The 21,578-nt window shown below is 36.3% G+C and overlaps 1 protein-coding gene across 1 annotated transcript in view; it reads left to right on the top strand.

Annotated features, from left to right (window-relative positions):
* Positions 1–3,323: 3,323 nt before the first annotated feature.
* Positions 3,324–21,578, top strand: part of Nup154 (nuclear pore complex protein Nup154) — a gene marked incomplete at its 5' end in the record, with an annotated part of 133,831 nt that continues 115,576 nt past the window's right edge. The window contains 5 exon segments of the mRNA XM_081764995.1: positions 3,324–3,478; positions 5,115–5,255; positions 10,511–10,607; positions 17,642–17,805; positions 18,876–19,021. Coding sequence (XP_081621121.1) covers positions 3,325–3,478; positions 5,115–5,255; positions 10,511–10,607; positions 17,642–17,805; positions 18,876–19,021 — 702 coding nt within the window.

Raw genomic sequence — 21,578 nt, 5'->3', positions numbered from 1 at the left:
GCTTGGGGTCCCGGGTTCGATCCCAGCCCCCGCCAAGTGAACTTTGTGGTGGACAAACACCGTACTCGTGGGTTTTCTCGGGTTCTCCCGTTTCCTCCCACTTTCTTCATTTCACTCATCTCTCATAATCACTGTCTCCTTTAGCCTAACCGGCTTAACCGTGCGGCGTAAAACTCAAAGATCTCATTTCATTTACTTTCAGAAAAGGGAAGTAGTTGAAATAGTAGAAATCTATAACAATAAGACAAGACTTAATATAAAAATAGAATAAACAAACTAGTTAAACAAATAATAAGGGCAGTAATTTCTAATTTATTTCACATTACTTAAATACAGTGTATAAAGTAAAGGCCACAAAGTAGCTCAGACATTAAGGAGAGTTACAACTTCCTCTAACCCCCAACACTTAGACTCAATTGCAATAACATTCTTTCTCTCTTTATTTAACTGCATCAAATTGTGCGTGAAGTAGAAGTCACAAAATAGTTTAGATTTTAACGAGAGGGACTATAACCATCTGAAAAACAAAGCCTTCATCGTAGCAAGTGACGTCACACAAAAGTAGATACACTCAGGCGTGGAGCGGTTATCGTTCCCTGCAGGCCAAAACGAGAACTACCAGCATATCACGGACAGTGCTCTTTACTAGATCGTTTTACATAAATGAATTTATGTGATGCTATGTATTTAAACGATATATAATGAGCACTAAAACGTCAGTTGTCATGTCAAATTATCTATTATTATGGAGAAGATTATCGTAATTACGAAAACACATCAGCAAATTAAGAACGTTACTACTAAGTATAGGAACTTCATCAGAATAATTACATCTGTGTCTTGAATAAATATAATAAAGAAAATGCGTATACTAAGGAAGGTGGAAGTTGATTTTTCGCCAATAATAACGGCCGCAACGTTTGAAAGGAAAGGATTTTTTAAAGATAATACTTGGGTTGGGTTGGATTTCTATCTTTTCAATTCGATTACACTTAAGGGGATGGAAGTATATGTTTCATACAGTTGCAATAAATCTATTCTTCCTGTGCTAAGAACGGCAATTTCAGCTAGTTGTTAATATTGGAAATAGGAAGAAAAATAGAAAACATCGTTGAAAAGAAAAAGTCATTCTTTATTTAAAAATATCTTACTACCGAGAGATCTTACATATTATTGTACTTAGTTATATCATAAATACTGTCAGAAGTTTGAATGTGAATAACACAGAGAGTATTAACACCACGGCAATTTATTTTGGTCATGTTTTACATTGATATGTTGTACACCTGACGCACCAATCATTTTTCGAAATGTCCCCCCTTGGCGTTGATGCAGGCACGAAGTCTATCTGGCCACTGGTCAATAGCATTACTCACCACGTCCATGGGAAAATTATTCACTGTTTGGGTCAAGGATTATTTCAGACTGTCGACAGATGGATGTCGTTTATGGCAGACCTTTGCCTGAAGGACTGCCCAAAGTTTGTAGTCCAACGGGTGACTTCCGTGCCAGCCACTCCTGGGTTATTTTCGCTTTGTGGCCTGGAGTGGAATCCTGCTGGAAGGTCCACCTTTCTCCAGGAAACATGGTAGCAGACAGTGGTTTCACTATAGGTGTTAGCACTGTGTCCTGGTACACCTTGGCAGATGTTTTAAAACCTTTTCCGCAAAAATGCTGCTGGGTTGTGCCTGAGTAGTTCAGTTCCCACCAGACCATCACTGAGGCAGGATGATGTGCCCTTTGAACCCTTGGAGCTGCCTCAGCAGCTGAAGTAGATGACGTGGCATACACACGGTCATTTTCGGTGTTGTAGACCTGCTCAGTTGTGAACACCTTTTCGTTAGTGAACAGAATTTTCTGTGCAGATTGTTTGCGTAACGCCGCAACAGTCTCTTTCATTTAAGGGCCCTCTGCGACATTAATGTTTGGGTCAGAAAGTGACCAGTCCGCCTCTTATAAGCCCGTAGATGTAGGTCACTCCTGAGCACACGAGACATGGAATTTCTGCTGATGTTCATCTCAGCAGCCATCACACTTTGTGTTCAAACAGGATTTCTTCGAATTTTTGCTGCGACTGCTCTCTAGACCTGCGGGGTCATACCGTTCGTGGTCTGCTACTCCTTGCGCGGTCAACTGCCGTTCCAGTCTCGGTATATCGCTGTACGGCGCGATACACGAATCTCTTGCTGATTTGTAGGGGTTTCAGGAGGTTGAAAATCTCACCTGCTGTCTTCCCGACCTTGTGTAGTGCGATTACTGCTACATGATTTTTGTAATCGCCCCACTCCATCAGAACTCAATACATTATTAACGTATGTCATGAACAGTCAAACAAACACTACATGCATCTTCCGTTTTATACACAGATGGCAGCACTGCCACTCCGGATGCCTATAGCGCCACTCCAAACTTTCTGACAGTATTTATGATATAACTAGGTACTGTTTTTGTTATATTGAGTACATATAACTTGAAATCGGACATTAAAAGGATATATACTCACTGGACAACACAATGCAAAATGACAGCATATTCATTATATGCATATTTTACTTCGGTTCGTTACTAATTAAGATGCTTAAAAGAGAAATACCTACTAAGATTATCATAGTTATCCTTTTTTTTCGTTCAATTACGTCTGATGATAGCTGTGACCTCCCACTCTTACATCTTGAGAGAACATAATTACTGCTACTGAGTAATTGTCACATGTGAGAAACACGTTGGGGAAGACACAACAAATATCAGGAAACCTCAATTTCGTTTTTATTCTAACATCATGGAACAAAAGAGACCTAAAACTCACGTAGTTTACTAGTTAAAAAAGGAATATCATTTAAGTTGTACGCAGAGCATTTAGAAAAATTAAGTACAAGTCATTTAAGTACATGAATATCTACAAATTATTTTTTGTGAGCGACTGTGTGTGTGTGTGTGTGTGTGTGTGTGTGTGTGTGTGTGTGTGTGTGTGTGTGTGTGTGTGTGTGTGTGTGTGTGTGTGTGTGTGTGTGTGTGTGTGTGTGTGTGTGTGTGTGTGTGTGTGTGTGTGTGTGTGTGTGTGTGTGTGTGTGTGTGTGTGTGTGTGTGTGTGTGTGTGTGTGTGTGTGTGTGTGTGTGTGTGTGTGTGTGTGTGTGTGTTGAAACTTAATTGAAAAGAAAGAATCTTTAAATTCATATATCAATGTGTTACTAACATTAATTTACGTATCCAACATATGCACTAGTGAGTATGTTCTGTGATAGAACTAATTATGTTACTGACGTGGAAATTGTTCATAGTCATATTTATTTTTGTTTTATTTCTGACAGGAATAGATTGAAAGTATGAATCAAACTGCAACTATGTCTCAACTAGCCCCCAGCACCTATCAAGTCCGGCTCCAAATGCTGGATATGGCTGGACAGATGTTAGAGAGGCAGATAATGGCAGATAGTAATTTCACTCCTCTTGTTGAACAAATGCGTCTACTTCCAAGAGGTAAAACTTATTTTTATTTTACTTTATTTTTGAAATTTGACGGCTAATGCCAAATGTTTGTGTTTTAGAAATTATTATTTGAAAAATAAATTGATTATATAAATTTGTTGAGTTGATCTGTGGAAATTTCACTCTTATATGAAAATGTGCACAATACGTTGTTCTGATAGTTTTAAGATCTCAGAAAAAAATCTTCAGCCTTCTGACAGTTCTTGGCCTATAGCCCTCCCGCTGGTCTTGTAACCCGCGCGTGTGTTTTTAGTGTATGGGGTCTCGGGTTTGAACCCCGATGAAAAAGCACGAAAACTTTAATTTCGCAGTCATTAAATCATCTGTCTCCTTTAGTCTAAAGGACATAACTGTGAGACGTTAAACTAAAATAAAATTCATTTTCATTTAATTTGGTCTTAGCCTGTGTTATTTTAGTGACTTGATCTTGTTGGTAACTTTGATAGACATTTCTCATATGAATTAAAGAAGAAGCTAATTAATTGGAAGCACTCTTTAAAAGTAGAATTTCAAGTTGTGGAGATAATGTGTGTAGGAAATTGGCTAAAGCATACTGAAAAGTTCGCAAATGATTCTGTGGGATTTGAAAGAAAGGTGTTGACAGTTTTCTGCTTTCTGTATAGAAAGATGTGCATAAAAGGTGTAATGTGCAAAGAAAAACTTAAAAAGCAACTCACACAGGGTCAGTATGAAGGAATCCAATGAGGGTTACTTGACCTGATGACCATTTATATATTTTTTTACATTTTTTATATACTATTACCGTATTCACTGGCAGCACAAAACTAATTTTTAAAAGATTTAATCCCAGCCCGTTTATGAAAGGCTGCCATTTTTGTTGAGCACCAGGTCCAATTAGTGACTTTGTAGATGTTGGCGTAAACTTGTGTAACTGAGAAATCGATTATTTAAAAACATAACAATAAACACTATTTTCTTCATCACTTTCTGTTATTTAACTTTCTCTCTTAGCAAGAAAAGCCTTAATTATTCCCTAAGTTTAGTATCGAAATTTTAACAAATTTCGATACAAAATTTAGGGAGCAATTTTCACCTATTAGGATTCAATTAAGGCTTTTCGTGCGAAGAGGCAAAATTAATAAACAAAACGTGCTAAAGAAAAGGTGTTTGTTATATTGTTCGTGAATAATCAAATTGATGAGTTTTATTATTCAAACTTCTTGATGAGTTTTGAATGATCTGATCAAAGAGAGTAGTCGCAACACAGAAGTAGTGAAGTTGAGGAGATATTTTGGAATTTATGTTAATGGGATTGTTAGTATTTGGTTTGTTTTAAGATTAACAACTGAAGGGTAAGGGGAAAAAGCAAGGAATGTCCAAGTGTGTGCTTTAACGGGTGCTTTGTCCTATCTGTTGATGACTCTTGGTACTATTTGACTGTATATGCCATGCATGCGTAGATGTAGAAATGTCGAAGGAAAGGGGCAAAAGATTTGACTAACCCTATTCATTTTGTACGCTGTTTTCAATATTAAAACGTCGTTTCCTCCAAGATACAGTCTTGTGACATTCCTTGTTTATTTCGTAAAACAGTGCTCCTTTTGTTAATTCTTTAATGTTTGATCAGAACTATTAACTCTATGTACTAATATAAATTTATTTCTAGGAGCCGCCAGTGTAAGTGGATTAAATGATATGGAATATCCCACCACTCCGGATGTAGAAAGATTAAGTGAAACTGGTCTCAAACAGTTACAAAATGTGAAGAAGTTACCATTACCTCCAGAAGTAATTGAACATTTTAGTCGTATCCTTTGGCACATATAAAAATGAAATTCTTAGATGTCAACATTTTGAAAACTATAAAATCATGTAAAAACTATTTGTGTACCGGCATCACACAATTGATGATCGGTGATCACTTATAGCAAGTTTTTATTACTTCGAGTATCTGTAAAGCTCTAACTGAAAGAGAATGGGCGGTGAAAAATCTTACTATTATCACTTGTATCTATTGATTTGGTGGACGTAAATTTGGTATGTGGATGGTTTTTTGATACATGTAATGAGAATATCATTCACCTGCGGGATTTCAATATAACGAAAGCAGAAAGAGATTATTATTATTATTATTATTATTATTATTATTTTTAGTACTTTAGTCAAGTTTTTACACTACTTTGTAATAGATATAATGGGGATGATTTACATCTATCTATTTTTTTAAGAAAAAGTTAAAACGTAAGGTGAGTGAAAATTCGGGTAACATAAAAGTGAATAATCAATTTGATAATTACATCATCATAAACAAGAAATTTTGTGAATCGCGATGATTTTTGTTACGACGACAGATAATCATTGTAGGCAAATTTTTATGATCTCGAATTTCTTGCGCAGAAATGATTTTGTTATTATTACGGTGCAACCTCCCTTAACGAACACTTGTCAGTAACGGATATCTCCATTATATAAAAACATTTTGTTTAACCCTACACATACAAAAGTATGTGTATATATATATATTACTATGGGACACTCTGGTGCGGACGCGAACAGATAGATATCACCAAAGGAATAATTAACACTTCTGACCAGTGTTATTTATTAAAAACTAAAATACAGTGTAACGGTTTCGAGAACTTAACGTTATCTTCATCAGACACTAACGTTATCTTCATCAGAAACCGTTTTTAGTGTATGTACTCTGGCCAGAAGTGTTAATTATTCTTTTAGTGAGTTCTAGTCGTGATGGAGGGAGATAATACCAGTGTTACAAAAATCCTAATTTATCTACTTATGGGCAGGGACGTATCCTATCGTATCGATTTTCCTTGTTACTTATGGCTAGTCTGTAATTAGACTCATATATTTGTATGGCTGGACTCATATATTTGTATTCCCCTAGTATTCAAGTTCAAGTGTTTTATTGTTTCCTAAGTAAACTTCGAACCGTCTAATGGATTAAACCCATCAGACTCGACAGCCTTCTACCTAGATGCTCAGATAGGAAGTCTTAATGTGTACCAGTTACAGTTACTGGTTGAGGGAGCTACCCTAGCAAGCAGAAGCTCTACCAGTACATGCAATATTGGCACCCGAGCGTTATAGAGCAAGATTACCTCTCCCTTGGAGTACAGGATTTCCAAGTTACTGATCCCACGGCAGAGTCCAACCCAAAACCCGAGGTGGGGGTGTGGGGGCTCGGGATCCTAGCCCTGTCTGCAGTGATGAAAATTTTCCGATTCATAAAAACATACTGCAATTATCCCTACATCGTTGTATAGCCGTGATGTGAGGTGGAAAATTTTCTTCTATACTTTTCCGGAAAATTTTCCGTTCTTAACAAATATCAGTGGTCAAATAACATTCCTCAGTATTCATAAAATTGATTGAAATCATGCATAAAAATGTTAAAATGTGAAAGATCGTTTAAAGAATCTGAAAATTTACATGGCTCTCACAATATTCAGTACTATGTAGGAACAAGTGAAACAATGTTTTATAAATCGAAATATTTTGTGTCTTTTATGGAAAAATTGAAGAACATTTCATGAGTCGGAAAATTTTCATCATTTTGAAGCAAAAAGTAAAACAACTTTTTGTGAATTGGGAAGTTTTATTGCTCTGTAGAAACAAATGTGAGGAATTTTCATGAATCGGAAAATTTTCATCACGATGTAGAAGCAAGTGAAAACACTTTTCATAATCCGGACAGTTTTGGATATTAAATATAATGATGTTAGGTGGAAAATTTTCCACTACATCAGCTTGTTTCTACATCGTGATGAAAATTTTCCGATCTATGAAAATTCCTTTCACTTGTTTCTACAGAGCAATAAAACTTTCCGATTCACAAAAAGTTGTTTTACTTATTGCTTCAAAATGCTGAAAACTTTCCGACTCATAAAATGTTCTTCAATTTTTCCATACAAGACACAAAATATTTCGATTTATGAAACATTGTTTAACTTGTTCCTACATAGTACTGAATATTGTGTGAGCCATGTAAATTTTCATATTCTTAAAACGATCTTTCACTTTTTAACATTTTTATGCATGATTTCAATCAATTTTATGAATACTGAGGAACTATTACTTGATCACTGATATTTGTTAAGAACGGAAAATTTTCCGGAAAAATATAGAAGAAAATTTTCCACTTCACATCACGGCTAAACAACGATATATGAATACGTGGGGGAAAATTTTCATCGCTGTAGAGGACAGATAATTCTTCGATTCATGATAATTGTTTCACTTGTTCCTACATAGTGCTGAAAATTGTGTTAGGCATGAAAATTTTCAGATTCTTTAAACGAATTTTCACTTTTTAACATTTTTATACACGATTTCAATCAATTTTATGAATACTGAGGAACTGTTACTTGATTATTAATATTTGTTAAGAACGGAAAATTTTCCGGAAAAATATAGAAGGAAATTTTCCACCTCACATCACGGCTAAACAACGATGTAGGAATAAGTGGAGTTTGCTTTTATGAATCGGAAAATTTTCCGTTTCAAAATTTTTCGGAAAATTTTCATCACTGTACAGGACAGACAATTCTTCGATTCATGAAAATTTGTTTCCTTGTTCCTACATAGTACTGAAAATTGTCTGTGCGATGAAAATTTTCAGATTCTTTAAACGATCTTTCATTTTTTTTGGAACGGAAAATTTTCCGGAAAAATATAGCGGAAAATTTTCCACCTCACATCACTACCTGTCTACCTCTTGTTCATCTGTGCCAAGAGGTACCGCGCATGCATCCAACACTACTTTCCAGGCCCAAGGATATGCATTACTCACCCATTTGGCAGGTATCCCGAAGGCTTCCACTGTCCCGCTAAGTAAGCTAAAGATACTAGAGACATAACGAAAGCTCCCGAGCTACTTCAGGTAACGTGTGAAGTACTACGAGTTCTCTTAATCAGGGTTCGAACTACTCGCCCATGTGTGGGTATCCAAATGTTTCTAACTGGAAGAAAGTCTCTTTCAACCCCCCGATCTGTAGGCTTGCGAGGCTTCCCTTCGCTGACACCTCATGGAACCATAGACCGCTGAAGCGAACTAGGATTCGTACCTCGGCAGACATAGCCTCGAACTCATCTAATAAAGAGGAAGACGGGGGGAACCACCGGCTTCTCTGCTGTGTACTCCTAATTTCGTTTATTTTCCAGTCACAGACAAGCACAACTTAGGTAAATGATAGGCCAAATCCAGTCCAAACATTTGTAGGGATTGCCCTGCAAGTCCCATGAAGTCGCAACATTCACTTCACATCTACCGTTTGTCACTCCCTGAGTCTCAAATATATGCGAGCCTCAACAACGTCCTCCAGGGATCCTTCTCTTTCATGCCACCTTCTACAACATGGCGGAGCTGCCTTTAAATTTATCCATTCCTGAGAAAGATTTCGTTCGCATCACCTGTATTGGAATTTAGTTTTATCACACACATTCCGTCTTGTAGTGAGACTGTACATTCTTTCCAGTCGTCACTATGGTGCCGTCAATTTCATTATATGGGCATGCATTTTACCACAATTTGTCAGTTAGGATTTTGTATATTATTACTTCCTTTACTTCGCCTGGGCTTTAAGTGAGACTGTTATTATCAGCAGTTTTCTCCCTTTTACTATCGATGATTGTGTTATAACACTTTGGATTGGTTACGTTACCTCTGCTTTTTCCCTGAAATTCTCTGAATTCCTTCTGTTCGTGTTGATCCATTAAGAATTTCTGTGAAGTCCTCATTAAGTGTTATACCTATTTTCTCATTTGGATGCAGTATCATTCTATGTGAAACAATGATACTGCGTTTACCAGAGCATTTGTAATCCCTTACACTGCTCTGCAGTCTGCAAGGCTTTCTGAACGGGTATGTGTCTTAGGGTTAATTGATAACTCCAGACTACGTGTTCAGGTGTTCCATCTGCCGCCTTACAAGCATATCTTGGAGATCAGACCAGCCGTAATTCTGTAAGTTTGGAGTTACAAGGCCCATGTCCAGTTAGGAAGTGCAGTAGGCCTCTGCTTGGGTTGAGGTGCTTTAGGAGAAGTCTATTACCGATGTTGGGAGCACCGCTGTCCGAAGACTGCCATTCCTTTTCCCACACCTCCGGGATTCTACTTCCCAATTCCAAGTTTGAATAACGAGGTTAATAGTGTAAGAGTAATTTTAAAAATTAAAAATAATATATAATTTATTTTTATTATAGGGCCTATATAATTTGCGTGTGAGTAAGCATCGATACCAGTACTCTTAATTAAGCCCAATCTAAGTATATAAAGCCAAACATAATCCCATATATTTCTGTTCACAACATAATTCCAAAACCTAATAGTGCCACAACTAATCCATATATACAATTTTACCAGTTTGAGATATCCGATCCAAAACGATATGCTAACAAAGCATATTCACAAATTTATCTAACCATCTTGATACAACTGTAATTTAACTTAATCTGTTTTCACAGCATATCTCCTAGCGATCTACAATCACAATATAGACATGTGTCATTCTGTAACACAGCTATTCCGAATCTTTGAAGCCTCATTCCATGCAAGACTCACTCCCAAGATATACATTAATTGTGCAATCATGTCTTGCCTTTGCTTCTTCATTCAATGCAGGCAGAAGGTATAATGGTCTGATCCCCAGGATTACAATATGTCATACGGTTTCGTCACTCTCAGCTACTGCCTGTGAGAAACCATACCAGTCCTCTCCCATGGGTTTAGAGATAATCGAAAGCAATGTAGCATTATAGTGTATGAATAAAGAAATGAGAAAAATCTTTCAATTGTACAACATATTGTAGTAATTCCAATTCACGAAAATAAAAATTATGTCGGAAATAATGTAAAATAAAACAGTTACAACAGTTAGCGTTTATATCATTTCAAAAAGAAAAAAAGTTGAAGAATAATACAGTAGATGAAAAATGGAATATAGAATGCTTTACAATGTGTTTTTTCAATGTAAATGTTAATTAAAGGTCATTGGAATTGAATCACGTGAAGCCAGTTGACGTCATTTCCTTAACATTGAAATAGATATGCAGTGTCACGTTTTGATGGGACTGTTCACAGAAATCGGCAGAGCGTGGCTGACTATAGATAGTGATATATACCTTTGGACTTACGAATTTGGGCAAGTACATATTTTCTAAAATTTCTTAACCTTCACATATTTTAGTTAACACTGGCGAGATGTTTTCGTATTAGGATTTAGTTGATCTATTTACAGGAAGTTATTGAGAAAAGAAATTGTATAGTTGGATAAAGAAATGTTCTTATTGTTTTCTTATGCAGTTTTATATCAATGTATAATGATAATAATAAAGGAAAATAAAATACTTACACTTTAGTAAGTTTTTAGTATTTTACCCAGTATTCGTTAACTTTTGACCATTGTCTTTGACGAGGGATGAGAAAACGAGATTCCATTTGGTTACATCCTTGCTTGTTGGGAAACAAAAGAAATGTAGCCAGGTGATATCTAGTTTTGTCGTCGAATTTTCATTCCCTGGCAAAGGTACGAAATACAGTAGTTAACGGAATACAATGAACTCTCGCGTAATCGTCCGTCGGTTTAGCCTGCCCATATTAAAAAAAAAAAAAAAAAAAAAAAAAAAAAAAAAAAAAAAGTGATTTTCGTTCTCAACTGTCCTCGGTGCTTTACAACAATAACTAAAATAATCGCTACGAGTCTGTTTGTGTGTTGATATTGTTTCGGCATCATAAGTGTGTGATTTGTGTAACAGTGTAGAGTGTTTTATTCAATATATAATATTCGTTCAATTGAGTGTCACAGGAGCAGCTTGTGGTCAAAACTTCTGATTTTAAAAGTTAAATTTATTGAATTATAATACTAAGCATTTTAAGATAGATAGATAGATATAAATATAGAAACACTATACAATTTGAAGACTACATAAGAGTGATATTTTCGCTTTAACCGACTTTTTCATTATCTAAGGTTCGGGTCCCCATGGCGATCGGTTAACAGTCAACTGTATTGAGTAAAAAATTACTAAAGTGACTATTTATTTTACTTTATTTGTATAGGTGGTTATTCAATTTTACCTTGACTTGGGTGTAGAAGATCAAGGTTTAACACTGCATTAGCCTTTGTGTTCCAATAAAAATGATCCAATATTATTAACTTATCGGTATTTCAGGCACTAAACACAAATGCCTTTTGTCAGGATGAATTCTAAGCTAAATTATGAAAAGTTAAGACTATTCACTTTCTAGAATATAGGAATTCAGTAGCAATAACTAAATAATTTCTGAAAGTCGAAGTGGGAATCGATGCATTCCAAACAGTGGTTCGGTATATCAACTTGCTTCTTTTGTCATTGTCCATCATACCTCCAAGTCTTACCCTAGGTCACGGAAACATCCAGTATATGTATGTGAGTAATGGGTAGAAGAAGAAAGGGGAATTAAAATGTGCCTCAAATGACTGTTTATATGTATTAAGTTGTTTGCCAATGCATTCTACAGGGTGGTCCATAAGTCAGTAAAATGGATGATTATTTTGGAAACAAACATGATTAAAGCAAATCTGACTAGCAGAGGGCGGACTTGGGTAAAGGAGCTACCGATTGATGCATGCTTGGTGAATGGCTGCCATCTTGGATCCAGGTTATTTTTTCAAATAGGAAGGTAGGAAACAGAAGTAGAAATAAGAAACGAAATAAGTAACAGAATAAGAAACAGAAATACGTTATCGTTTCCCGTTCCAAAGTTATGACGCCCCAAAGTTGACGGTTTTCTGTTTCCTTGCAGGAAGAGCGACATGGCACTAAAGCTGCAAGAAAGACGTGACGCCCCAAATTGGACAGGCTTTTCGTTGCAGGTAGAGCGAAATGGCACTGACGAAACACTGGATTTCCTAGAAACGGTAGAAACGGGTTCCTGGTAGAAACGGAAACCACCTCATTAGGAACTTCAGTGTAACTGGTAATGTTGCCGACAGAGCACGGTCAGGTCTCCCATGAACCGCGACAGATAAGGAGACATCCACAATGGTGCTTGCTGAGAGTGTGAAAAGTCCGAAGCGCAGCACAAGGCAAGTATGAGCGATAACAAACGTACCTACCACGTGCTTCCGTGATGAGGATTCTCCATACGAACAAGTGGCATCCCTTCAAGCTACAACTTGTCCACAACCTTTCAGAGGATGATTCAGACCGGCGCATGGAATTCCCCAATTGGGCTTGGTCACAATATGACCGAGATCCGCATTTCCCAGCCAGCGTTCTCTTCACAGATGAGGCAAACTTTTTTTCTGGATGGGGAAGTGAATCGCCGGAACATGCGATATTGGTCGGATGCAAACCCACATGCAATCAATTCCTGTAAGAGGGTTACCCTTGCTCATGTCATGGTGTGGTGTGGCATATGGAACACATCGATCATAGGCCCCTTATTCATTCCTGGTACCCTAAATGGTGTCCGATATCTAGACATGTTACAGGAGTTGGTGTTTCCGCTGCTTCTCCGTCCTGATGCAACCTTGCCGCGATATTTTCAGCAAGATGGTGCCCCACCGCACTATGCGCTGCCTGTGCGGGAATGCTTGGGTCTGCATTTTCCTGGATGTTGGATCGGTCGCCGGGGCCGTGTGCAGTGGCCAGCCTGGCCGCCGGACTTTTTTTTTTTTTTTTGACACTTAAAACACTTGGTGTATCAGAAGAAGATTCGGGATGTTGCACACCTACAGGGACGTATTCAGGATGCCTGTGATAGCATCACCCCCGCTGTGTTGTTAGGAATTCAGGAGGACTGGATTAAGAAACTCCGGTTGTGTGTTGCAATGAACGGGCAACATGTGGAGCACATCTTGTAGGTGGGACTTCGGGGCGTCATAACTTTGGAACGGGACTTGATAACGCATTTCTGCTTGCGGGAGTGCGTTCCCCTGCAAAAAGCAGTGTTAATTAATGTGTCACATTCCTACCTTTCCATTTGAAATAAATAAATAAATAACCTGGATCCAAGATGACCACCATTCATCACGCATGCATCAATCGGTAGCTCCTTTACCCAAGTCCGCCCTCCGCTAGTCAGATTTGTTTTAATCATGTTTGTTTCCAAAATAATCCACTGTACTAAGACTTATGGACCACTCTGTACAATACTTTTTTTTTAAAAAAAATCTACGGTATTATATTATTCGTAAATAAAATATAATAAGTTAGTACGTAAATTTGTACTAGTTACAAAATATTATACCATAAAATAGTATTAGAGCCATTCCATATGAAAACAAATCAAGGTGGCTCATGTGATTTAAATTTTCTTTAAATTTTGTGTCCAAACAGCACACCTGTCAAATTTTACAGCTCTACCTCAAAGGGGACTGCTGTAGGAGATATTCGAAATTTAAGGGTTATGTTAGGATACCACAACACATGTACAAAATTTGAAGAAAATTTAAAACATACGAGTCACATTTTAGTTTCAAATTTGGTGATTTCATATGGAATGACCCATTATTAATGTCAAGAGACCCGTTATTAATCAGATGTAAGTTATGGTGTCATACACGTCCATGTTTCTGCTCAGCAACGGGGACGTTTTTGACAGCAATTAATATTGTAAACAATAGGATTTTGTAATTATCAGATTGTCTAAAAAGTAATGAGCCTTTTGCTCACAAGATGGCGTTAGTGACTTAAATCTCAAAGTGTATGAGTCGCAGCGGTCAGGCCTAACGTCATTCGACACTTCGCTAAAAGGTTTGCTAAGATAGGGAGGGCAAAATATAGAAAAAAATGAAAATGAAAAGTAAAGAATAGAGAGAACGCTGTAAAGCATCCGAGCTGGTGCCATATTGTAATGTAGAGCACGTGATAATGCTACTAGGTTCTAAGTAGACGGAGTTAAGGAAAATAAAACCAATGGGATCGGTATGAGTGCATGAGAGCAAAGGTATAACAAAAAAAAATATATATATATAAGTGTGGGAAATTGTTGAAAAGTAAAAATATTAACACCAATAATAATGATGATAAGTAACAATAAGAGAGAAATGGATAATTGTAATTGCGGGAGAAATAATTGTAAAAAATAAAGAAATTATGAAAAAATACATAGGAAGCGGGATAAATGTAGTTAGACTGTTATGACAAGGCTTTAAACATACAGGATAGTAATAGATTGTGGCCCCTTTTCCTTGTAAGGGAGATAGAAGACTTTTGGGGTTCATTTTAAGGATACTTAACGCGGAAGGTGTAGTTAGGTCATTACTGTTCTAATGGTTGTATTTTGGGACAGGTGGATGAGGTATTTTGCGCTGCACAAGTGTGAGTGATTCTGACAAATAAGTTTCATCAATATAAAAGGATGCGTATTGAGTACATTTAACAGGAGGTAAATTAGGTTGGAAGAATTGCAGCTACAGGAATTATGGAAAGTATGAACTAACTTTGTTATAGTGTGTGGTCAGGCGATACTACTATCGAATTCCGGACAAGTTTTACATCTCTGTTTCTGGCATTTTTAGCTCCGCATAAGCACACAGAAACTTATAGTTTTACTCCACACACACACACTTACGTACGTACGTACGTATATATATATATATATATATAGGTAGGTAGGTAGGTAGGTAGATGGTACTAGTGACCGGATCTGAACGCAATTTGGTTGCAATTAGCCCATCGTCTAAGGAATAAGGATCGTTATATTTGGTGACTGAGTGTTGTTAGGGACAGGGTTACTCGGTAACAGAGGCTATGTTTCACAGCTTTGCACGCTGGGATCTTCTGAGTTCGGTTCACTGGCTTTGTTCTTATTTCGCTGAAGATTGTAAGAAACTAGTTCTCTCAATCAGACTGTGCAGGGTGGGGATCTTCGGAAATGATTGTAGCGTTTTCAGCTTTAGGTGAGGTGATAGTACGGGAATGATACGATACACTAGTTACTGTAGGAAATGGAGGCTGGGATGATACTGGGCAACTAGTAGAAGATTTTTTCTTTCTTGACTGAAATATTTGATGATAAAATTGAGAGGCTATTTCCGGTTGAATAGTACTAACGATAAGATCGTGAACAGTTATTAAAGGACATTGTGGTGGAAGTAGTGTGGTTTCCCTGAATGGCCAAGACATCGGGTAGGAAACTTTTCATGTGGTGAATTTGGAATCTCTTGAAGTGTGAGTATTGCATACTGTTGGTAGGTTTGATGTGTACATCGGTCTCAAGACGTTTGTTCACAAGTTTGATGTGAACAACAAGGAAGGTGTCCAACTGTTAAAGAAGGACCAGGTGAATTCGACTGAAAAGTTGAGCTCCTCCGTGGCTAAGCGGTTAGCGTACGCGCCTTTGGCGTGGGAGACCCGGGTTCGATTCCCGGCGGGAGCTCATGTGGTTCGGATTCCACGTTAATCAGTAGGTCCACGTCTCATATAGCCTCGCTGCTGAACGGGACGTTAAACTCAAAATCAACTCAACTCGACTGAAAAGCTGTTGTTTAGACACTAGGAATAGTTCAAGTGTTAATTTGCGTTGTGTCGGCGCGCCAAATGAACTTTGTGGTGGACAAACACCGTATGCATGGTTTTTCTCGGTGTTCTCCCCTTTCCTCCCACTTGATTCAATTCCATCATTTCATTCATTATTTCATCATCACCGTCTCCTTTAGCCTAGCCGGCATAAACGTGGGACGTAAAACTCAAAGATTTCATTTCATTTCATTTTGCGTTGTGTCGGTATTATGAAACTGTCGTCTTTGTATGAAAGTAATGATAAGCGGAGTTGTTCCAAGTTGGCGTATCAGGAGCTCATGTGAGTGTCCACGGTAGTATCTTTGATTTGAAGATAGTGCTTGTTTTCACTAATTGTTTAATTGTTCACGGTTACGACAAACTGGGCAAATTGGTATATAATTTACATGCTGGATTTTTGAAGTTCATGACGTGTGTTTACAAATTCAAGAACGCTGAAATCATTCGTAAGTAGAATATTGGTGTACAATGAAGTTAATATCTACAGAGCCTAGGATAGTATAAGGAAGTAGAGGTTCGGCGATGAAGTGAATAATTGTGTAAATAGGAAGTCGTGTGTGATGGGATGGGAGAGCCTGGACGCAGAATTGAAGATGATAATCAAGCAAAGGCGAGATGCGTTCCTTGGGGTACTAATATTAGAAACAGTGGGATTTCTGAGTTACCTGATTTGAGAAATATAATACGTTTTTGGTTGTTTTTGGATTAAGTTCATGATGATGTTTTTGGATAGACCCTTGAGTAGGCCTTCGCTCTCGTGCACTTAATCGACTTACTCATCTGTTAGTCTTATCTTCCTTCATTAAATTTCATTTACTCTCATCCTAGTAGAAGTGTCATGCAACCCTGTGGTCAGTGATGCTCAACTGGACGCTTTATATATACCCACTTCTTTATTCCCTTTCATTTTTCCATACTTCTTGGGCATGGCAACATCCATGAAAAGCGCTTGAGTATCCTTTCCCGCAGTCGAATATCTGTAGTTATGTTCAACAACGAAAGGTTCACTCAGTGAAAAATGTTCCGGGTAATTGCAAGACATTTTTGCGTTTTCGCTTTCTTCTCTATTTTATTTTTATTTTTTTAATTATTTATTTGTTGCGTTACTTTGTTACTTCTTCTAACATGTTTTCAATTTACGCTTTAAAAGTTTTATTTTTGATCTTTGTTTTTATAAGAAACATATTAGGCATTGACCTTCTCGTAACAGGGACATATAACCTTGGAATTTGCATTCCTATTAACACATCATTTAATCAGTCTTCCCCTCCCTATCTGATAAAGTGTTTAGCGAAGATGTTTGTAGTGTGTTTTTTATAATGTGTTTATTTTCATTATTTTCTTGTTACGTATAATATAATATGAAATAAGTTTCAAAGTCCAATGAACAACTTTTAACTCAACGTGAAGATATGGCAGCTGAGTAGTAGAAAACTTCATAAGCTCGATGTCCAGCCAGTGAGCTTGCAGTGGACAATATCGTGTTTGCGAGTCTTGCTTGTTTCCTTTAGCTCACAGAGTTGGAACGTTAAACTAAATATTTTCTGTAGAAACTTCACTTGAATATAGAGGTTTTATTTGCTGTGAATATATTTCTGTGCATATGACTTTATTCAGCTGAGTAGTATTGGCATTGTGTATAAATTCTTTTTTGATTTTGTTTTAGGTCTGACTTGGCGTGCTACGAAAGTCTGAAGGAAACAATATTGAATGTTGCATTAGTGAAACCGAAAGAAAATGTCTTCCAGAACTTTGTAAAATATTTACTAGTTTTATGTACGACTACCGAAATAATATTTCTAGGTGTTACGTTTACTGTATCAAGCGAAGGTACATTTATAATTTCTTATTTCTTTACATTCTTTCGATCTGATTTTTGTTTTTAAATATCAAATTTATTAACCAAAGTGTTGTTTACTTTGAGTTGACCGCCCATTTTTCAGCACCGAGGCTATATGAAACCTTGATCTACAGCTTAAAGTGAAATCCATATCATATAAACTCCTACCGGGAATAAAAACCTGGTTTCCCGTGCTCAATGCCTGTGTGCTGATCATACAACCACGGGGGAGATGTCAACAAGTGAGTGAGTGACTCAATGTAAAACTATGAAATCTTAGTTTTTGGAAATCTTAATAATAATCTTCAAATATTTTCATTTCTTCAGGTTGGAGAAGATACTATTTTCAAATAAGTCTAAGCTTCTCGTTGCTATATTAATCTTCCAAGTTTTATTTTATTTTTCAATTTGACCAGATATTTTTGGAACATCCTGTATATAGAGAGAAAGAGGAAGAGAAAAGAAATACTAGTATATCTCCTGCTCTTCCCATAGTCATTTGTTTTCATTATGCATGCAGATCGGTTCAAGCTGCAATATTATTCATGTGAAAGGTTAAAAGGTAACAGGAATAAGTAGAAAAATAGAAAACAGGATCTCCATTACCATACAAAAAAAAAAAAAAAAAGAGTACAATTTCTGCTGTTACTCGTACTCATGAGACTTATTCTCTTCTCAGTTTAAAATACGTTTACCCATTCTATAATGTGTCTTTTACTTTTTTTTTTTTTATACGACGAGAATAAGTCTCATGAGTAAGGTCCCTACTTATTCCTGTTACCTCTTAACCTATTGTTTATGGTCGTAAGTTTCATAAAAGAAGTGAAAATTTGATATAAAACATTACTTATTTACACAAGAAGCATGGAAGTATCGAGGGTGAGTGTTTACGAATTTTGTTCTCTAGCGTTAGTAAAAATTTGCCACAGAATCAATTCTGTCACCACTTTGTCTGTGCTGGTAGGAACTTTTCAGATACAGAGCATGTCTAGTCCTTATATTTTATAATATTACTCAATATACGTAGAGTTCATTTCATCATTATTTTTAATGTTCACAGATACTACACAAGAGCTGCATTTACTGCCCGAACCTTTACTAATAGTCCCAACGGATGGCGTTATCGTCGTAACTATTGCGTGTACTCAGTCGGGAAGAGTATTTTTTGGTGGAAAGGACGGATGTCTTTATGAAATACATTACCAGGTAAAGTATTTTGAAAGAAGTTGAATAATTGTTTTTAATGAGTTTTTAAGAGACGGAGTTAGAAATTTGTGTGTTTCTGGTACTAATGATATAATTAGATTTGAAGGAATGTATCAGACACTTCCAGATCAAGGTGATTAGTTAATATATAAGAATAGAATAGGAAAATATTCCTGTCCACTATTAACGTAACATTATTTATTTATTTATTAGGGTTCAGTAGTAAAGCTCTCATCCCTAGAGCGGGGAGTCCCTAGTTCAATCCGAGGTCATATTATTTTCTGGTAGACAATATTGTGTTCGTAAGTTTTCTCTGCGTTCTCCCACAGTGTCATTCCACTAATTTATTCAAATCATTCACTTTCATTAATCGTAGTCTCGTTTAGCCCAAAGAGCTAATCGTGAGACGTTAAATTAAAAAGTTATTTGTATTCTACTAGTTGAATTGCTAATGCATTTATCTCTGGTTCCATTTCATACTGTTCGTGATTTCATTGTTGATATCGTTGTACACGGTTTTTATTGGCTTAATTTAGGCATTTATTTTTTAATACTCTACATATAATACGATTAGATACAAAACATTTAGTTAGAAGTATTATAATTTTATACGTAATATGATATACGAATAATAACTGGTAAGTACTATGTATTACGATCAGAGAAAGACAAAAGTATTTAGTAGGAAAACAATATAATATATATATATATATATATATATATATATATATATATATATATATATATATATATATATATATATATATATATATATAATATAATGCCACTGGCATACAGAACATTTTTATTATTTACTTCTTTCAGCAGATAGAATTCAAAGCGTTTGAGTGCATTCAACACATGTGGGTGTCTTCATCAGAAGTATAAATAGGAAGGAAAGGTTTCTGTTTTGAGATAACTTTTAGAATAGGTAATTAAATACTTACCCAATAAATTCAGAGAATACATTTGCAGTTGAAGAACTAACAATTTGTTTTGTAAACCCTAATTCTTGTTTTATCGCCATGAATATCAATCACCTTTAAACCTGAAAATCGCCATATTATCAGTAATATCCTTGAAGTTGGAATGATTGCTGTAAATGTCATTTCTAAGAATGGTGTACATTGAAATTGTGCGTATTCGTAATTATAATACTACGTCAATTTATATGAAGGTTTCCTTTGTTCAAAATGCATTTTCTTTCTTTTCGGATGTATGCAAAAGCTTCAGAAATCTTTTTGCTTAATTATGATAAAAGTTCTGGTTCTCCAACGACAAAACATTTCTTTGAATTTCTCAGGTAAATTATTTAATTACCTAATTTAATGTGCTTACGTGTAATTTACTCCTGCATGTACATGTCTTGGTGTTAATGATTAGCTTAATAAAATGTGGAAGAGATTAGTACAGCGTTTCCCAACCGGTATGCCGCGAGGAAATCGAAACAAAATTATTAATTCTATAGCAACCAAATTGCAAGACATAGGAAAAAAATGTGTATTTTTCTATTTCATATTACTATGAATTTCTACCATGGAAAAAAATACTGTAATTGTAATATATTATTCTACATCTATTACTATGTAGCAGACGGTATTTCGGTTCGTACACATTTCCACGGTTAGCTGCTATATTACGCTTCAATTGAGTCATACTAACACCGAGAAATGGAAGCACTTTTACGGTACGCGTCAAGTGAACGTTCGTAGACACTCATTCGCACGTGAATGACAGAACAACACTTTGTTCAACAGCTGTGTTTTGACTTCGACGTATCGCAATCTGTGTGATTGCAATAATATGCACCGGTTTTGGTTAAAACAGCAAAGTTAAAAGTACAAGACATTTGTTTGTTCGTTCGTTATTTAGTGATCTTCGTTCGTAGTGAAAGATTGGATACAGTTTTCGAAAAAGAAAGCGTATTTTTAAAAATCTGAGTCCTGTATTTCATTGCAATTGTTTCCTATTTTAAAATTAGAATAAAAAATAAGCATAATGAATTAGCATAGGGGAAAACCAGTGATCGAGCTTTCATCTCTGTGAGAAGGAGATCAGTAATCACAGAAAAAAAATTACCATGGTATTTTATATTTACAAATAATAATATCTATGAGTGTGCCGCGAGAATTCAAGTTACACCCGTAGTGTGCCGCAAGTTGAAAAAGGTTGGGAAACGCTGGATTATTAGAATTAAACAAAATCGTATTTCAACATTCTATTGCGTTGTTATGCTGGGAAAACCTTTCGTTTGTTGTAGTTTTCCTGTAAGCATTAATATTTTCTTCCTTCCTAGCTCTTTATCTTTCGTACCTACAGGGTGTCCGTGAAATACCCTAGCATTGGGTTTGAGTATCGCAGAGAGCAATGTCAGCGTAATTTTAGTTTATTTATTTAGTTCATACTAGGCAAGGTGGGTTAGGTAAGTTTCCGGACTCGGAATGAAAACATTCCGCCAGGCATATAGTGCTAGCACATAGCATTTTATTCAACACTGTTCCCTTTCAGGTTGACACACTTAGTACAGCGATCCTGGAGCAATTTTATCCCTTAATAG

This window comes from Thermobia domestica, chromosome 7 (assembly GCF_964235325.1).
Source record: "Thermobia domestica chromosome 7, izTheDome1.hap1.1, whole genome shotgun sequence".
Classification (NCBI taxonomy): Eukaryota; Metazoa; Arthropoda; class Insecta; order Zygentoma; family Lepismatidae; genus Thermobia; species Thermobia domestica.
This window is presented reverse-complemented; position numbering and strand designations above follow the sequence as displayed.